Below are 19242 nucleotides of genomic sequence, written 5' to 3' on the forward strand. Positions count from 1 at the left end.
TTTGAACTAGTGCTGGACGATATGACGATACATATTATGTGGCCGATAGAAAAGTGTGTCGTCTCATTTCCCTTCTATCGTTTTTATTTGTTTATTTGTTTTATTGCTGAACTTTTGTGCAAAAATTTATTTTCCTACATAGAAACTTGAAACTCTTGTGCACTTAAAAAAATGTCTCTCATTTGTGACAATTCTGTAAAAAAAAAAGTCAGAGAAAAATAACTAATTACTTTTTTGTCCATTTTTTCAGATAATAACTGAAAATATACTTTATTTTGGTATATTGTGATATATATCGTTATTGTGATATGAAACAATTTATATCTTGATGTACAATTTTTCCCATACTATTTTGACCCAAAAGATAACACTTATTCGTAGCTGACAGTTGCACCATTTTTGGTCGATTGTTCAAGCTACTTCAATAAATTGCTCTGTTTAAGTGTTAAATGATAAAATAATATGAAACAAATTTGGGTAAACCTGGATCTATTTTTATTTATTTATTTTTTTTTACATTTTTTAATTTTTAAAAAATGTGTTTTAAGTATCAAATCGGGACTCTGCATCGGCAGATACTCAAAAATGACTGAATCAAGACCTGCGGGCATCCCAGTTCCTGTGTGTATGTATGATAAATGTGCTTCCTTTATTTGCTTTCTATACTTTTACTTTATTCAAAATGATTTTTTTTTGCATTTAAAGATAAATGTAAGTTTGATTAAATAAAGACTTTAAACTCATTATAGCAAACAGTACAGGTAATTCTTGAGTTGTCAGCTTTTTCCTCATGTTATGCAATTTAAACAGATAGAGACAGGGTCAAAGGTGACAAAGATGTTTGTGGTGATTTATGATTTTGCACTTTTGAGCTCATACCTGCATTTTTGCTGTGTACAGATTTCATTTGAACATGCTAAAATAATCAATGCACCATGACATCTTTATCTCTAATGTCTGTAGAGTGAGAGCAGCTAAAAAGCAGCTGTTTTTACCTCTCCTCTTGCTAACATCATTCACAAACAGATCTTGGGGTCGCCCAGCGAAATCAGTGGCTTTGATCACCATGGCTTCCTTCATGGCCTTGAACCCATTAAGGATCACAGCTGGCCTTGGGCCAATAAAAAGGCTGTAGACATTTCCGTAGGCTTTCCTTAACTGAAAGAGAACAAAGAAAAATGGTATTTAAAAAAACATTTCTTGTTTTAAGCTAATAATAGACTATAAAGCTTCCTATGGAAAAGATGTAGTTATGTGGTTAATTATTTATAACTTTATTTCCAAAAGACCTTCATCGCTGATAATGCTTCCTTTCTGTCCCTTTATAAGATAAGTAAGGTATGCGCTACTGCAATAATTGTGATTTTCATAGTGCAAAATACATTTTTGTGGCTAATGATTATTGTTATTTTTTATTTATCTTGGTTTTTTATTGGTTTTGATACAAGTTGAATGACATATTTGCACTCATCAATACTGTGGTGCAGAAAAAAAATAGAATTAAATTATTTGCAACAATTTAATTGCTGAATAATTGAAGAGAAAGTGTTTTATATTGTTGAGCTATATTATAAAAAGTAATAATAATTTGGTTGGTAAAAGGCTGAACTAGTTTAAAACCGTCCAAGACAGCTAAATTAATCTAATTAAAAATTAATTTTAATTTCCATAAAAATCAAAAAGATCCCTTATGTTTTTGTTTTTTAAATATGCTGTTTAAAAGTCTAAGTTAGCGCAGTATTGATTTTAAAAAGTTTAAAAATAACTTGTAGATGATGAATTTAGTGATTAAAGTAAACTGGAGACTGATCAGCTAATGGTTGCTAAAGGAAGGTGCCAAGAAGGTCTGATTTAGTGACCCAGATGTGTAGATCTATTAGATAGTCTACACTTCTAGCTTGTTCTACTGAAGACTTGCAAGTTCTAACAAGGTCTCGTCTGAGGAAAAAAAATGGTAACTAATTTAGATAAATTGTAAAGATTTGTGAGTCTGATCTCTGACAAAAGGAAAAAAGAAAAAGCGTTCTTGTCATTTTGCTGCGCCGCATGTCCTTGACCTTTCAGGTGTAAAGTGCACACGCTTTTCTCACCTGTCTGAATGAAATCTCTAAGATTTGTAACTCGAGAGTAAAAGTTAACAGATTCTCTGAAACCTGTAGAGCTGGTTTGAAGCAGTTCTGCCTACAGGCTTGCATTTACAAGAAATCCCATCTTCAGAGTGAGTTCAACATAAATCCTAAAAAAAACACTGTGATCTAACAGTTTGTCTGTTACAAATTAAACATACTTCTGACTAAATGGTGGCTTGCATTAATACAGCATACATTTCATACATTTGAATCTCTTACCCTCTCAAAGTCCTTCAAAGGATTGTCTAAACTCAGGTACAGAAGGTTCCCTAGCATGGGCAGGACAGGGGGTCCTGGTGGGAAGTTCTTGGGCCTCCGGGGTCTCAGTTGGAGGAATAAGATACAGATACAGAGCCACAGCAGGATCAACGAGACGAACATGGTTGTGAATTTGACTGAACTGGTGGGATTTGTGGTTGAGCTGCAGTTAAAAGGGTGGTTCAGTTCAGTGATAAGCATCCTGTCAACCACTGCCCCCCTGTGTCTGTGCATGGCTGCCTGCAGGCTGACTGTGTTTTCTGGGACGTTTTGACATGGATCATGTTTTTACCTTTGTAATTGGGTTGTGTGTCTTTCCCTCTCAGACGATTTGATGCATATCTCGATACGTGGTCCACGAATTCATTCATTAAGGATTCACCTAACTTTTTGGCAATATGATACAGTCCGATTCTTTTACCAAAAACATTAAAATCTAGATCTTTCTTATTCATATAGCAGTTAAAGCTATAAATAGTAACGAATGGCATTTGACAGGGAAATGTTTTCAGATATTGACATGGAAGAAGCAAGTTTATGATTGGATGTCTTTTTGTTTGAATTGGTAGAAAAAAAACAGGAAGAGGAACTTCAGTTTTCCAGAAATCAATGATTGATTTCAGAGCTTTTTACCAATATAATCTTGTTCATATCTGTGGTTTTCAAACGATACTGCAATTGCTCGATCAATTTTCAATACATATCTTTTTTTTACATCCCTAACCGATACTGCTGTTTCTCCCACTTCCCAATCAATTTTTCAATCCCTAATATTTTTTACATTCCTAGTTTGTAACCATCTGCCAAAAAAGGAAAGTTTTAAATGTCTTAAGAGTTTTCACACTTTTTATGTTTCTGTCGAAGTAATACTAGAACAACTTTCTAATGGTTTTACTACCCATTTAGTTTTTTTGTTAGAGATTGTGTCATATAGGATACTAGTAGTGAAACGTGTTCACATATAACAGGTAAGGACAAGTAGTAATCTCTCGAAAACTATTTATATTTTATGAAAAACAAACAAGGAGTAAATTTTCATCAAGTTGTAGTCATACTAGAGAGGGAACCACAGGAAAGTTGTTTCAGGATGGTTAACTCACAAATATTTTGTGCAAAACCACATATAGAAATACTATGTAGAATGTTTAAGATGCTTTATGACATTTCAACAATGTGTGTAGAAAACATAAACATATGTTGCCATGAAAACAGCTTCAGCTTTTGTTTATTTTAGGAAAGATACCCTACAAAGTGAATAAACAATTATAAAAAGAAGACAACTTTTTTTATTGCATCAACAAACTCAAGTAAACTATAATTCCAAGGAGAAATACACAACAGCATTATTTTTTGAATATCTGAATGTCAGCAGTAGTTATTTAAACTATTGGCTTTTTTTTGGAAAAAAAATCCTACTATAAATTGCTCCCTCCAAGTGAAAAATAAAACAAAATAAGAGTAGGTGTCGAAAGACAAATAGCTGCACATACTTCTGTTGAGTCATAGGTAATAAATGACAAGCTTAAAAATATTTTACTGGAGAGTATGTATGCTAATATTTTTAGTTTTAGAATATTTGTATTGGTCTCTTTGTGTGCTGAAAAAAGGTAAAATTATAGTGACTAGAAAACTCTTCAGTCTCACAATTAAAATGTTCTTTACTTATAAACAAAATTATTTAAAGAAGTAAAAAATTAACTGATCACACATGGATTAAAAACATTATAGCTTGTTTGTAAGAGTTGGAAGTAGCAATAAAGTGTAGTATTTTCTGGTCAACATGCTCATTGGTTTGACCTCAGCTGGACTTTCATACGATAAGGTTTTGGAGTCAAAATGAGCCCAAAGATTTGAGTGAAGTCGGGTTCTCCTGCATCCTCAGGCCAGATGAACTTGAACTTCCTCAGCAGAGTCACCATGATGATGAAGAGCTCCATACGAGCCAGACCTTCCCCTAAACACACCCGGGGACCTGACACACAAAAACACCACAGAGTTCTTTACAAATGACTCCACACACAATTTTTATGAATACGTTAGCGATAGCTCTCTTTTCACACACTCTCTCACATCCCCAACCTAACATTACTGGTGCAACAAAAATGTCGAGCAATATCGGAGCACTCCAGCCGTACAGTTTTGAGCCGGATTCCAGCTCTGAGGAGGATCTATGGATCTATTTGCCTGCAGGTGAATGCATCAGAATGGAGCGGAGTTTGGAGCTTATGGCCCTCCAGCATATTATCCACATAACAAATACAATCTTTTTTAAATTTGCTACAATTTCTCAACAAGTTCAATAAAAGCATATGCAGAAATGAAATTTTAGGCACAATTTTCTTAATGTATGTCCATCATCAGAAAAATGAACGTGTTAAAATCACCAGCGACACAGTTTTCCTTGGAGTGGATCTTTCATTTCTTCAATCAAAGGCCCGATCCGAATACTCCCCTTCTCCCTTCCCCTTAGCCCTCCCCCTTGATTTGGAGTGGCAGTTGAAGTCAAAGTCGTGTCCGGAATTATTATTTTTTACGCTACACACTCCGAACAGAGGGGTCCAAAGTCCGCTATCGCGAGAGTAAACCGCACGGCGCTACGAAGCGCTTTTCTTCACTTTGGTACGCTCTGAACCACAGATGTTTACATTTAAACGTAAGTAATAACTTTATGTTACAGTGTGACCTTTTTAAATTTATAAAACTGCTGTTGTAATGTATATTCGAGCGCTGGAAGCTCCGCGCTAACGCTAGCTTACAGGTGATTTGGATGACGTCCCTGAAAGAAAGTCACGTCAGAAATATTTTTTACCACCCTCAGTTTGGAGCAAGCACGGAGGGATAAACGAAGGCGGAGGGCTAAGGGGGAGTGAGAAGGGATAGTATTCGGATCGGGCCAAAGTCTATATATTTTTCAAACTACTTAATAATCAATGTATTTTGTTTTCAGTCTAGAGTTAGAAAACTACGATGACTATCACCAAAAGTCCTTTTGACAGACACATACCTGCTGAGAAGGGCATGAATGCCTCTGGTTTAACAAACTCTCCCTTCTCGTTGAGAAAGTTTTCAGGATTGAATTCATGAGGGAACTTCCACTGCCCCTCCTCCATCAGCACTGACCTCATGTTTTGGATGACCATGGTGCCCTGAAGATAATCCAAAAGAACAAAGAGGAGACACTAACTCTTCACTTCACTCATTCTTCTGTAAAAAAAAAAAAGAAAAACCTGACAAACAGTTTCTTACCTTTGGAATAGAATATCCCATCAGCTCTGTATCTTTTATTGTGGCGTGGAAGACGCTAAGAGGACCGATGTTGGCAAATCTCTGGATTTCATGGATCACAGCCTTCATGAAGAAAAAAAACGTACACTTAAACTTACATTGACCGGGAGCAGTGTAGGTCTTTAGAAGCTTAAGAGCTCAGCCCATTCCTAAAAACCTCACAGATTCAGCAAACTTGACAATAAATAGAATGAATGACAGTGTTGGAATTCTAGAGAAGATATTTTTAGAACCTTTGAAAATTAATAATGACTATTTTTGTGAAGCAAGATGTGCTTTATGAATTTTACCTTTGGTCTCTTGACATTTTTATAGATGAAGGGAGTTGAATTAAGCTGTGACCTTCATCTACGTCTTTAAATGGTTAATGACTGGGTCTGTGATGGAAATGAGCACTTTCAGACCTGAGCTCTTAATTATCTGCTGTAAAAAAGAATTGTTTTTCTGATTTGGTTTGATTCATGTATATGCAAGTTAGATCTCTATAGAGCTTGAGGATTATAAAATCCTGTAAGACTTTTATCCTTGAACAAGGTAAGGAAACAATGGCTATTATGGAAACTATGGAAACAAGAGCCAACTGAAGTGGTTTGGTCAACTGGTCAGAATGCCTCTTAGACCCCAACTAAGTGAGTACTTCTAGGCATGTCTAAACATAAGAAAGGTGTACGGGGGATCCAAACCAAGTGGCCTGGGATGATCTCAGTCCTTTTTGACAAAGACTAGGAGGTCTGGATTTCTTTGCTGATACTGCCCACTACCCAAAAATAGATAATCAAAGGAAGAAAGCAATAGTTGATGTGCGAAATAATAGATAAAAGGACAATTAAATGGTAAAATCTGTATGGATTATTAGCACCTGCATGTAAGGCATGTTGTTTCTGTCCTCAAAGCTGACCCGATCCTTGCCCTCCAGCACCAGATCTATCTCTTGCTGACTTCTTTCTTCAGAATCAAATGACATTGGATGTGTTGGAACAAACTTGATAAATACCAAAATAACTACACCTTGAGTTCCATTGGTTCTTAAGCTATACCTTGTATATGTGGATGTCCCATTAGGTAAAGGAAACCTGTCAGCAAAGTGTTGGAAATGGAGTCCGTTCCAGCAAAATAAAGATCCAAAGAGTAACCAGCCAGTCGATCTTCAGAAAAGGACATATCCGCATTTTTCTATAAACAGCAACAGAAACCAGTGAAATGCAATGCTTCAAAAATGAGTAGTGCATCAGGTATTATCAAAGGAAACCTGAAATCAATGCTAAACACAAGTAACAAATTTCTGTTAAGTATCACTTCAATAACTCAATATAAATATATGAGAAGTAAATAGCTCCAGCTCAGAAAACTAATATGTTTAAACAATTCAGCTGACTTGAATTCAAACCATATTTGGGCAAACCTTCTCTAATTCATCCAGATAACAGTCAATAAAGTCTCTTGGCTCTCCAGTGACTTTGGTTTCCTTGTGTTTTTTGATGATATCAAGAGCGATCTGTTTACAGGTCTGAAAGTAAAACACACACAAAGACAAAAACAGAAGATTTAATTTCATTATTAGCATCTTCTAACTTTCTCTCAGGCAGCATCTTTATTTGGGCAATTCAGCTGAATCTGAATTGCACTTACTTACTTGATTGGTTTTGTGGTCTGTCTACAACACACCATAATTGTTTTTAAGGAAATGATCTATTTCGAGTTTCTGAAGTGCAGGGTAATATGGCTATGTTTGATTATTCATTTAGACCTGAACTTTATGCTAAAATTTAGAGCCTTAGAGCTTAAGTGGCTTATCCAAAAGCACCCGGTGGTCATTGTATCACTCACGTCCTTTATCAGAATTTGTCAAAACCTAATGGTGCAGAACTTGGAGTTGTTGACTTGGACCCCAGCAGCTACTGACTGACGCTTTTGCAGTTCAGTAGTGATTCAGAGGACACAGAGAATCACCTCTTAATCTGTACAAGGTGTTGCAATGTATTTCCCTACATTAGATCCATTGTACAATTGTTGTCTTGAGTTCAATTTATTTGTTGTTAACAGGGTTAGGCCTAGGAGAAAATATCTTCCCGAACTTGAGCCCAACTGGCATGTCTATATTGTTGGAGATTTCACATCTAAAAGGATGTTCACTTCCTGTACGAAGACACTATAAGCTAGTCCTTGAATTGTCCACTGGTCACCACTTAGTTTGCAGGACTTGAACTATGCGTGTAGACCTCCAGTCATCCACGCTTTTGGATAAATTTTGCTATTGTATGTGTACATCATTGCACAGAAGTTTGGGATTGTAGTTTTTTATGGCCAAATATGGCTGAAGGTTCCCCTTAAAGTACGGATAAGTAGAGTGAAATTCTGACTACAGGGCTACCATTAACCTGCTTTTCCAAAAAGGTCTAAGTACTGCACTAGAGAGTTCAGATTTTAGATAAGCTTGAGATTAAAATTGTGTTTCTGAGACCTGTTGAAAACACTCAAATGTGAAGGATGTTTGCCTGGATTGAGTTAATGAATTTAGCATTACCTCGTAATTCTTAAAGGCCTTCCTGAATGGCAGTGGCAGGTTTCGAACCATGGGAAGAGAATCATAAATCTGCAAAAACAAAAAAGTAAAATCTTCAGCTGTCCACATTTATAGATTCTGCTTCCTAAAATCTCTAACACTGTTCTGAACAGAAGACAGTGGTGAGGGTGTCATGATTAGTTATAGAGACTTCAAAAATGATTTAAACCGGCATTGCTTCTCAAAGCCAGTAATGACCATGGCCTGTGGTTTTCATAGAGAAAATTTATTTAAAATATATATTTTTTTTATAACCTAAAACCACAAAAATTGTATCTTGGTAAGTGTTATGGTTATGTGATACTTAAAAATGTGTTTTTTACCTCTTTTTTTTTAGCTTGAGTTCATTTTTACTTTAAAGTCAAATGGCTGTTTATAATGGAGGTCAAAAGTTAATGTAGCCATGAAGGTGCTCAATCGAGGGTCTCCTTGTGCTTGTCACTAAGGAACTAAGTCCCAAATACAAAGGTTTGTTTCAGGAAGGGCATTTGGTGCAGGAAGCAGAGGGGACAAAGAGGTGATAGGCAAGTTTAGTATCCAGGAGAGGAACATAGAAGTACGGATGGAGGTTGATTTTGCCAAAAATATGCAAATGGCTAAAGTGAAGTATGTTCTTTGAGAAGAGGCAGGAACATAGGGCGACCAACAAGAGTGGAGGGAGTAGCTCACAGAAATACTACACCTTGTGTAGATGGTGTAATCTGAAGCAGATCAGTGACTATTAAGAAGTAGTAGATGAGAATTTTTCCAGACAGCATAGCATGGTGGTGTGCAGTGACTAGTGATGAAGAATATAAAGAAAGAGAGGGCAAATGCAGATAAGAAGATAAAGTAGTGGAGGCTGAAAAATAAGAATATTGCATGACTTTTAAGAAACAGTTGAAACAGGCTCTGGATGGTCAGGAGATACTCCCAGATGACTGGATATCTACAACTAATGTGATCAGGAAAAGAGGTAGGAGTCTACTTGGTGTGTCATCTGAAAAGAAAATTGACAAAGAGATTTGGTGGTGGAATGAGGAGGTGCAGAAGTGTAAACAGTAAGAGGCTAACTAAGAAGACAGGAATGCAGGGAGATGCAACAAAAGGTAAAGGTAGATGTGTGAAAGGCCAAACTATGGTTTTATGATGATCTGTGTGAAAGGTTGGGTAGTAAAGAGGGAGAGACTGACCTTTACAGGCAGAGGGACCAAGATGGGAAGGACACACAGCAGGTTAGGGTGATTAAGTTCAAGAGATAGAAATGTATTCACAGGTTTCAGTAGTGTGATGGAAAGAGGGAAATTTTGGAAAAAATGATTAATTAAGAAAATGACAAAAAATAGAAGAGATGAGTGTTGTTGAGCAGGAAGTAACAATCATTAGTTAAAGAAAAGAGAGGTAGGCATTGAAAAGGATGAAGAGTGGAAAGGGGCTTGGTCTTGGTGATATACAGGTGGAGGGATGAAAATGTCTTGGAGAGATGGCAGTGGAGTTTTTGATGGGGTTCTTCAACAGCTTCTTAAGTGGTGAAATGATGCCTTATGAATGGAGAAGTGTGATGATTTCCATTTTTTTAAGAAAAGTGAGATGCACAGAGTTGTAGCAACTTCAGAGGAATAAAGCTGATGAGCCATACATTTGGAAAGAGTAGTTAGAGCTTATGGCAGAAGTGAACATTTGTGAGCAGCATTATGACTTAATGTCAAGAAAGAGTACTACAGATGCAATATTTGCTTTGGGGAGGTACAGTATGAGGGCTGTAAGACAGTGGTGAGGTGTGCTGTAGGGGTCACAGTGGAATTCAAGGTGGAGGTGGAATTACATCAGCGATCAGCTCTGAGCCTCTTCCTGTTTGCAATGGTGATAGACAGGCTAACAGATGAGGATATACAGGAATCACAATGGACAAAAATGTTTGCAGATGATATTGTGATTTGCAGCAAGAGCAGAGAACAGGTGGAGGAGAAGATGAGAGGTGGAGGTTTTTTTCTGGAAAGGAGTGGAATGAGGTTAACCGCAGCAAGACGGAGGACATGTTTGTGAATGAAAGAAACCCAAGTGGAAGAGTGAGGTTACGGGGAAAAAAGATAAAGAGGGTGGAGGATTTGAATTATCTAGGGTCACCAGTCTTGAGTCTTGGAGAGTGTGGAAAATAAGTGAAGGAGCGGGTGCAGGCAAGTTGGAATGGGTAGAGAACAGTGTCACATGTGATGTGTGACAGCAGAGTTTCAGCTCAAATAAAAGGAAATGTGTACTTAACTGTGGTAAGATTAGCCATGTTGTTCAACCTAGAGACAGTGCACTTTAAGGAGAAGACAGGAAGCAGAGAGGAAGATGGTGGGTTTCTTTTTGTGACTGACAGGATGGATAGGATGTGGAATGATTACATTAGAGGAACAGCACATGTTGGAGGTTTTGAAAGTAAAGTGAGAGAGGCCAGACTGAGATGGTTCGAACATGTCCAGAGGAGAGACAGTGAATATATTGGTAGAAGGATGCTGAGTCTAAAGCTTCCAGGCAAGATGTCTTGAAGACCAAAGAGAATGTTTATAGATGAAGTGAACAGAGACATGAGGGTAGCTGGTGTGAGGATAGAGGATGCAGAAGACAGGGTTAGATGGAGGAAGCTGATTCGCTGTAGCGACCCCTGAAAGGAAAAGCTGAAAGGAAAAGAAGAATGGAGGTTATGAGTTGCTTGGTCAAGACTTACTGATTTTATAGTTTGTATATTGTTTTTGTATGTACTCTAATATGGTGAACTTGTTTTAAATAAATGTATCGAGTAATTTGTGTTCAGGACTTTGATGCTGCTCCAAGATATGATTATTGAAGAATCTGATAGACAGAGGTGGAAGTGCAAAAATACATCTGCGACTCAGTTTTGCTCCTAATTAAGGGGGTATTCAGGTTGGAAAAGTCAGTTGGTATGGACAGAGGATGCTTAATTCGCTCAGGATCATACCTTGAACTTTTCTTTTGGTCTGTATTCAGATTGCCATCGAGAGGACTTTCTTGTTTCAAACCAAAGCTTGTAAACAAAAACACATGACTAAAGATCTCTTCAATCACTTGTCGGGAATTACGTAGTCCGGGCAAAAAGCAACAAGAGAAAGAATAATAGAAGTCCTGCACTTTGCAATCCTTGTTGAGATAGTTCACTTATTCAAACTTCATGTTTTGTTGAACAATTTTGAATGTCTGTATCAAAGTCAGGTGTAACACCTAATGGGGATATTTTTGCAGTTGTTGTACATGACCTTTTTGCCTTTGCAAGAGACATTAAAGTTTATGACGTTAAATTGATCTTTTTCAGTCCCTCTAAAACCCCCTGTGACTTACCATAGCCCACGGCCCGTTGGTCATCTTGGCATTGTCAGTAAAGCATTTAATAATCACTTTGATCATCTCGTCGTTGTACTCAAAACGTTTTCCATACAGAACCTGGCAGATGATGTTAGAGGCTGCGTTATGAAACATGATCTGAGGATTCAGGGTTGTTCCTGCAAAATATTATGGCACAAATTGAAGCATAAAACATCTGACACAAATGGTAAAAGCAAGCAGTGACGAACCAATGCTGTTTTCCAGAGTCTTTACTGTGTGTTGAATCTCTTCATGAATCCGCTCCTCCATTGACTTCTTCCCCAGACCGAAGTTCCTCAGTGTCATCAGTGCAAAGCGACGATGTTCTCTCCAAACAGTACCATAGTTTTCCATGACCACTCCTGTTTGTACGAGGAAAGAGAAAAGATTGAGTTAATAACTAAAAAAAAATTTATTTGTTTTATCTTTATCGTTTTAGTAAAGATTAAAATAGTCAGACATTGGTTCACTTTGCAAATATACCTTATCAGAAGGAAAATAACATTTCTCTAAAACTAATAAAAAAATATTTAGGCTTAATTAATCTTATTACTAAGAACAAAAAAACAATAGTTTAAAGAGGAATTGCTTTGACACCAATCAACATCACTGTAAGATAATCTTAGGGGTTTATCCCTAAAACGTTGTGCAAGAAAAACATTTGTGTAACATTTAACTTCCTTAATCTTGTAGTTTTGCAGTTTCCATTGTCATCTTTAGAAAGGACGAAGTAATGGATGTCTCTGAATGGTAATACTTCCCTATTTTAAAGCGTTTGGGAAAGTGATGAAAAGGATCATTCATCTACCAATAGAGGACCAAGATTGGAGCCCTGTGGTACCCCAGGGTTGTATCTTAGGATGAAACCTTGTGTCTATCCCTGTTAGCAACTTTCTGTTTAATATGTATTTTTGAATTAAATTAAATATTTTCCTAAACCCTTAAACATAAAAAAAGACATTTTTAGAAGTGTAAAAATAATTTTGAAACAAGAAGCAAAAAAGCTAGGAAGTGATTAAAAACCATGAATTATAAAGGGACTGAATAATTTACTGAAGGGTTTGCTGCAATTAGTAACATAAACCTCCTGTGAACACGAGGAAAAGAGAAACTGCAAAAAAGACCAAACAAACTTTGTTTTGAAAGCTGCTGAGCATAAAACACGGGTTACGCCTTAGCTACTGTACAGTATGTCCAATGTTTGTTCAGTGATGAAGAAAAGACTTTTACACTACAACAACTGAGGAAAAGGTGAGCTGGATTTACCTCCCAGGTTTGTTGAATTCACCTCTTAACATGTACCAGCATAGTGCCGAATGCTTTTCTTCCTGTTAAAGGACTAGTAATGGGCTGGGACAAAGCTAAAATGCGTATCCAGATATATTCCATATATTCTAATGTATCCAAAATAACAAATAATTACTGTTGACAAACGCAGGTTTTTGCAGAATTTGACAAAATCAACGACAAATCACACTCGCATTTTGCCCTGCTTCAGAAACGGCTCGATTTGGGTCACGTGACAGGTTGACGTCATGTGAGTGAGACAGCACCAGCGGCGGAATGCAGGCGGACCCAGGGTGTCTGCAGATACATGTATGTGTGTGCGCTGCGGCAAAGTTGAATTCTATAATCATCAATGTTATGGTACGACGGAGTATTAGGGCCACCAAAAAAATAAATGAAATTATGATTTTTGAAGTCGTAAATTTACGAGATTTACAATCGAAATGAGCCTATTGCGAATGAACACTGTGAGCAGAACCAGACCGACTAAACTGTGAAAAGCTTCTGATTTCAACAGGTAAACTGAATGTTTAAAACATTGCACATGTTTGGAAGTTTCTTTGTTTGATTTGCAGTTTATTAATCATTGATGGTGGCTAGCAGGATCTCTGCAGATCCGTTGATAAAACCACCGACACTCGCAGCGGTCCACTTCCAGTCATTTCTTCCTCCGTGAAAGATCAGATCTCATTCATTTCTGTTTGATGCTTTCATCTGAAGAGAAATCGTTTTCGGAATTTTCAGTGTACTTAGCTAACGCGACACACTGTTGTCATCCCCTGTTGTTGTTGTGTGTTGAAACGGGACGATTCACGTGGAGAACGGGGCGTATGGAGCACTGTTTACATTCTGCTTTGGTTTCTGCGCATGTCAGAGACATGCAGTAAGGTGGTGAAAGATTTTCCGGGTATGTGAATAAAGTGAATAAATAAGTGAATAAATAAATAATAAAGTGGTGGACGGTCCTGCAAACATATCTCTAAGCTCTTTATCTTGCATATGAAACTCTGCATTACCGACCCGAATAGTCAGTGTCATTGATGATTTGATTTAGAGTCGCCAAAAGGTTCCGATCTGTACATAAAGCTTCACGAGATGCTCCACGTCTTCCAGCTTCGAGCATGGCTCTGATAAACTGACAGCTTTCGTTTTCATCGGCATTCTCAGCGTCACTGTCAGTGTCATTACCAGATTGTGAGCTCCTACTTTACGCGCTGCCAGCTCAATTTGATAGGGCTTTACAGTCCTCAAACCACAAACAACCGGCGCCTCTGAATCAGCGTCACTTTCAGAACAAATGTTTCCACAATCTGAGTCTAAAGACAGAATTGTGGACCTTGAAATATTGCAGCTATCGCTAGCTCCGACACGCAAAGGAGAAGCCATCTTGCTATGTTTACCCTGGTGACATCACACGCACCACGTGACCAAAACTGAGCTTTTTACCCAGAAGAGACAGGTTTGCCAAATTTGGCCACAAAAATGCTGTTTTATTTCCATATTTCTTGCTCAAAACACGCCAAAACATTTGGAAATGGTAACTATAAGGCGGAATACAGTTAACACCGAAAAAGACCCACAACCCCATTACTAGTCCTATAAAGCAACTCTTGGTCTTCATTTTAATTCACTGTAACAATAATGGAATGAACCTTGCCTTAGAAAACCGTGCAGGCTTGTTATACATGTGTAGACATTTTGTTTTCATGCCTGGATTTTATGATATTCAGCTTCGGAAGAAAATTATTTTTTTAAAATTAACCTAAAACCTTGTTTACAGGCAAATATTCCTCCAATCCTGTGAAGACTTTTGAACAAAAATGAAGCTTAAGTGAAGTACCTGTTTCCTGAGTGACATGGTTGATGAACATATCTTGGGGTCGTCCAGCAAAATCTGTGCCTTTAATCACCAGTATCTCCTTCATGGCTTTTAACCCATTGATGACCACAGCAGGCTGTGGGCCAATGAACACGCTGAAGACATTTCCATAGGATTTCCTCAGCTGGGAAAGAAGCAATGTTTGTGTTGAAAATACATGTTGGCCAAGTAATAGTGCCTGGTCAGAGACTTGGAATCCACTGTTGCATCAAAATGCTTCTAAATCAAATATGCAGAAAAAAGTCTTAAGACCCACACCAACCATCTTTTTGTCTATTCTAAAAGTATTCCCAGTGATCTTTTAATTATGATTATGCTGATTTTTAGGCAAATGACGAAAAAAAAAAAATCTTTTCTAGTACATAGTTTCTGTAGAGTATTTTGAGCAGCATTTGACTCTGAACTGTGGGCGGGACCATTGGTACAGAGTAATACTTCCTGTTGCTGAGAGCTCTTTGTTTTTCATGCTCTCCCACTAGCTTATAACCCCTCACACCTCCTTCTTGCAACCCACTGCAACTCATTCACAACAAATAAATACTTTTTCAAGAGCATTTTTTTCAACTGTTCCTAATTAACAACAATTTAAATAAAGAAATGTCTTAAAGTGTGTTCTCCATAATCAGAAAACTGCCACAAGAACATGTTAAAAACAGAGTAGGTCTTTAAATAGTTTAAGGTTTATTTTTGTTTGCTTGCCTTTTTGTAAATCTTTAAACTCTAAACTTCTTGTGAAGTTGAGTTTTGCCTTCCAGCCCTTTTCTCCCTTCATTCCCTTTGTCAAGCTCTCATTTAAATGCAGCCAGTCTTTGTTGGGCTTTTTGTTTTTCTGCGTTTCTGTTGGACTGCAGAAACTGATTTCTGTTTGGGATGGGGAAAAATGAACTTCAGAATGGAGGTGGTTATCTGACAAAAAACGTAGGAAAATAAAAGCTCAATGAGAATGTGTCAGTCCCATATCTAGGTATCCATCTGTGAAAATGTCATATTGTGTCAGTATTAGGGCTGGTAATCTCAGAGTAACTCATGATGTGATGGGATTCACGATACATGGCTCACAATACCAACATTATTGGAATATGGTAAACATTGCAATAATCAATATTTTACCTTGGTAATTTATGACATATAACTATTTTAAACACAAATGTATCTTTTTATTTTCTTCTAAATCTTTTTTTTAGAATAATTTTAAAAACAATATCTCAATTTTACACCCTTTCCAACATTAAAATAACATTATCAATAAATACTAATGTGTCTTTGCAATTATTTCATACATTTTAAGGGAATAAACAAATAAGCTAATAAACAAAGCTCTTGTTAAGAACCAAAATGAAGAGTAATCAAATGGTCTCACTTCAAAGGGCAATAAATGTTGAAATAAAAAAATCATATTGTTCAAATTCACTTTAATTAATTTTACATTTTATGTCAGACAATTTGTTATTGTTGGGGCACAATATGAGCTTTCAGTTAATATATCTGATTATTGTTTTTTCAAGTGCTGCCATCCTTATTCATTCCCGCTCCTTTTATTAAAATGTCCTGCACTTTTCTTTGATAATCAACACTTGGTACACCTAGCATATACACCTGTAGGATCAATAACGCCGCTAGACGTCTAATTTGGACGGACAGACGCTGCGCGTGACTCCAGTAGAATCTCGTGTTTTTATCGCGGTGTTTGGAGAGATTACTGCTGTAACCGCGCTTACAAACCATGTGATGTTACATTAAAACGCATCGCTGTCTGCGTCATTAGAAAGCTTTTCGCTCGCGGCCGCTCTGCCTCCCACGTGTTCTCACCTGTGGAGCAGATGGAGAGCGCGCGCGTGGAGTCCCGCCCCACCCCACTGCAGAGAAACAGCGGAGAAAGTAACTGAACCCGCGCCACTATGTTTTATTGGCTCATACCGCTCGTTCCCATAACCACTACAGCTCCTCAAACATTTATTTACCGACTTATTATTCGTCTGGCCCGCGGCCGCTTCTCTGTCTGGCCCAAAGACCGTCTAATGGTCCGGCCCAGACATGTCTGGTGGACTCAACCAACTGTCGTCATTTAAAAGGGGTGTTTTATGTTAAGTTGTAGCTCCAAAACTGACGGTGCCACCTCTTAAAGGGACGGACGAACTCTTCAAAAAAGATTTGTTCATGTTCTACCGTGAATTTATTTTCCATGACGACGACTGACCGGCCCCTGAATGAAGCGGCCCACCGGAAATCCTCCCGACTCTCCCGATTACCCACTCCGCCCTTGGCAGGAACTGTTCTTCTTTTCTTATAAGTGCAACCCCAGTCCATGCAGAATGTCCTTACCCTCTCAAAATCATTCAGAGGATCATCTGTACTCAGGTGCAAAAGGTTTCCCAGCACAGGCAGGGTGGGGGGTCCCGGTGGGAAATTCTTTGGTCTCTGAGGTTTCAGCAGGAAGATGAGGACAAAGATCAAAAGCCCGAGCAGCAACAGAGAAGCAAACATGGTTGCATAGACTTGACGCCAGAGCTCCGAACTATTGGGTTGATTTGAAGAAAGAGGGTGGCTCAGCTCTGCTGTTAGCCCTGCCCCCCCAACCCCTCTGTGACTGTATAAACAGGAATTTCAACTTCCAGACCGTGATAGGTTCCAGTATGGTTCCAGCAGGAAGTGGATGGTTCAGAGGTGAGAACTCACAAAGAGACAAACCCCTACATGTTGTGTTTTTTAAAGGAGAAGACTTTCCATGTAGAAGTGTCTCTAAACTAGAGAGTGAACCTCACATTTAAATAGTTTTTTTTCCCCAAACGTCAGTTTTCTTTTAGTTCTTGACAATTCACTGAAAAGAGATTATTAAAGCTTCATCCCATTTGTTAAGAAAACAATGTTAAAGAAAACTTTTACCTAAAAGAAAATTTAGCTTAGAGGAGGAAGAGCATCATGGTGGCATTGGGTTGGGTCACAACATTCACTTTTTTTGGATAAATTCTGTTCTTGTGTAAATGAGGGGAGAAAAGGAGGGGTGTAAATGTGGATGACTGATAGGAGTGAGTCACTGATCAAGTGACCTTATGGGTCAAAGGTAAATACTGTAGTTAAAGTGATTTGTATGAGGCATGAGGGGTAAAAATCTTTTGCCTCTTTTCATTTTTGTTCAAATGTTTTTGTGATGTTTTGTTTTATAAAATATTATGTTTTAAATTGACAGAGGAAAAAGGTTGTTAATCTTGGTGTAGATAAACATCTTTATAAAACCAAACTGAACTGCACCGTTGTTTGAATGTTGGTTTAAAACTCACAGTGACTCTGACCCAGAAGAGCATTTCAGTTCCTTAAAGACCCATTATAATTAAAATCATGTTTTTGCTGTTTTTTTTAAGATGTTCTATTAGGATTTTTTCATGATGTAGGACATACATAAAATAATTTAAGATTAAAACTGTGTTTCTGAGTATTTCTTTCTTCAAATCGTGTTAAATCAGGAGCTGCTGACTCCAACGGTCGACATGCTTTATACATGCCTCATACAAATCATTTTAACTACAAGCTTGAAAAAGCTTGGGTTTGTGATGCTACAACTGCTATGTTTCCATATCCTCCACATGTAGATAAATATATCAAATGATGTCTTCCTTTTCCTCATCAGTGCTGTAATCTGGCTCAAAACTGTACAGCTGGATAACTCCAAGATTATTTTTGCTACGCTAATGTTAGCTAGGGGTTCTGAGGAGCTATAAGCTAACAGGAGAGAGTGTAAACAAAGGCATGATGGGATATCAAGATAGAGTTATTCTGGTTCACTGGTTCACAACACAAACACACCCGGCTTCTGTGCAACCATGCCTAACCCGGGGGGAGGAGGGGCCAGGAGACAATTGTAATATCACTTTTTTGTCAATTCTTTCAGATAATAACTGAAAATATACTTTATTTTATGGAGTCTCGAAAGAGCCAAAATTCAAGATTCAAATGCAATCTGTCAAACTCCATCAAACTCAGTGGGCGGGCCTAACTCTCATCATCGCTGCTCCATTGCTCTGGCCTGGTGCAATCCTCATCATGGCGAAATCAGTAATGGAGACCTTTGTGATCTTTCTTAATAGACATGACGTCAAAGCAGGACCGTTGATCTCAAGAAACTCGGGAATCTTCGTTTTGAAAGTTTTTGTCTACTAGTTAATAGATAACAGTTATTCGTAGCTGACAGTTGCATCGTTTTTAATACAGCATACATTTCATACATTTGAATCTCTTACCCTCTCAAAGTCCTTCAAAGGATTGTCTAAACTCAGGTACAGAAGGTTCCCTAGCATGGGCAGGACAGGGGGTCCTGGTGGGAAGTTCTTGGGCCTCCGGGGTCTCAGTTGGAGGAATAAGATACAGATACAGAGCCACAGCAGGATCAACGAGACAAACATGGTTGTGAATATGACTGAACTGGTGGGATTTGTGGTTGAGCTGCAGTTAAGAGGGTGGTTCAGTTCAGTGATAAGCATCCTGTCAACCACTGCCCCCCT

The 19242-nt window shown here is 37.9% G+C and overlaps 2 protein-coding genes across 5 annotated transcripts in view; both read right to left on the reverse strand.

Annotated features, from left to right (window-relative positions):
* The window catches only part of LOC112152618 (cytochrome P450 2F2), a 10602-nt gene extending 7966 nt beyond the window's left edge, over positions 1-2636 (reverse strand). The window contains exons 1-2 of the mRNA XM_024282300.2: positions 2349-2636; positions 996-1158 (exon numbers count right to left, since the gene is read on the reverse strand). Coding sequence (XP_024138068.1) covers positions 996-1158; positions 2349-2621 — 436 coding nt within the window. The 5' untranslated portion in view covers positions 2622-2636. The remainder of the gene's footprint in view (positions 1-995; positions 1159-2348) is intronic.
* Positions 2637-3594: 958 nt separating this feature from the next.
* LOC112152619 (cytochrome P450 2F2) lies at positions 3595-19173 on the reverse strand. Of its 4 annotated transcripts, none has more exons than XM_024282302.2 (11): positions 18982-19173; positions 14708-14870; positions 11790-11942; positions 11557-11717; positions 8197-8265; positions 7075-7179; positions 6710-6845; positions 6532-6617; positions 5634-5735; positions 5392-5533; positions 3595-4359 (listed from the first exon to the last, which is right to left on the reverse strand). In XM_024282302.2, the coding sequence occupies exons 1-11, from the start codon at positions 19141-19143 to the stop codon at positions 4172-4174; spliced, it is 1467 nt and encodes a 488-aa protein (XP_024138070.1). In that variant the 5' UTR covers positions 19144-19173; the 3' UTR covers positions 3595-4171. The 4 variants fall into 4 exon arrangements, with proteins under 4 accessions (XP_024138070.1, XP_024138069.1, XP_024138073.1 ...); XM_024282301.2 differs by lacking the exon at positions 18982-19173 and adding an exon at positions 17069-17317; XM_024282305.2 differs by lacking the exon at positions 18982-19173 and adding an exon at positions 16708-16725.
* Positions 19174-19242: the final 69 nt, after the last annotated feature.

This window comes from Oryzias melastigma, linkage group LG6, assembly GCF_002922805.2.
Source record: "Oryzias melastigma strain HK-1 linkage group LG6, ASM292280v2, whole genome shotgun sequence".
Taxonomy (NCBI): Eukaryota; Metazoa; Chordata; class Actinopteri; order Beloniformes; family Adrianichthyidae; genus Oryzias; species Oryzias melastigma.

Coding starts and splice junctions, on each gene's coding strand:
- LOC112152619 (XM_024282302.2), bottom strand. CDS start 19,143: ATGTTTGTCTCGTTGATCCTGCTGTGGCTCTGTATCTGTATCTTATTC. Junction 11,718..11,789: donor GACTCTGGAAAACAGCATTG/GTTCGTCACTGC, acceptor AATATTTTGCAG/GAACAACCCTGAATCCTCAG. Junction 5,736..6,531: donor ACAACATGCCTTACATGCAG/GTGCTAATAATC, acceptor TTCTTCATGAAG/GCTGTGATCCATGAAATCCA.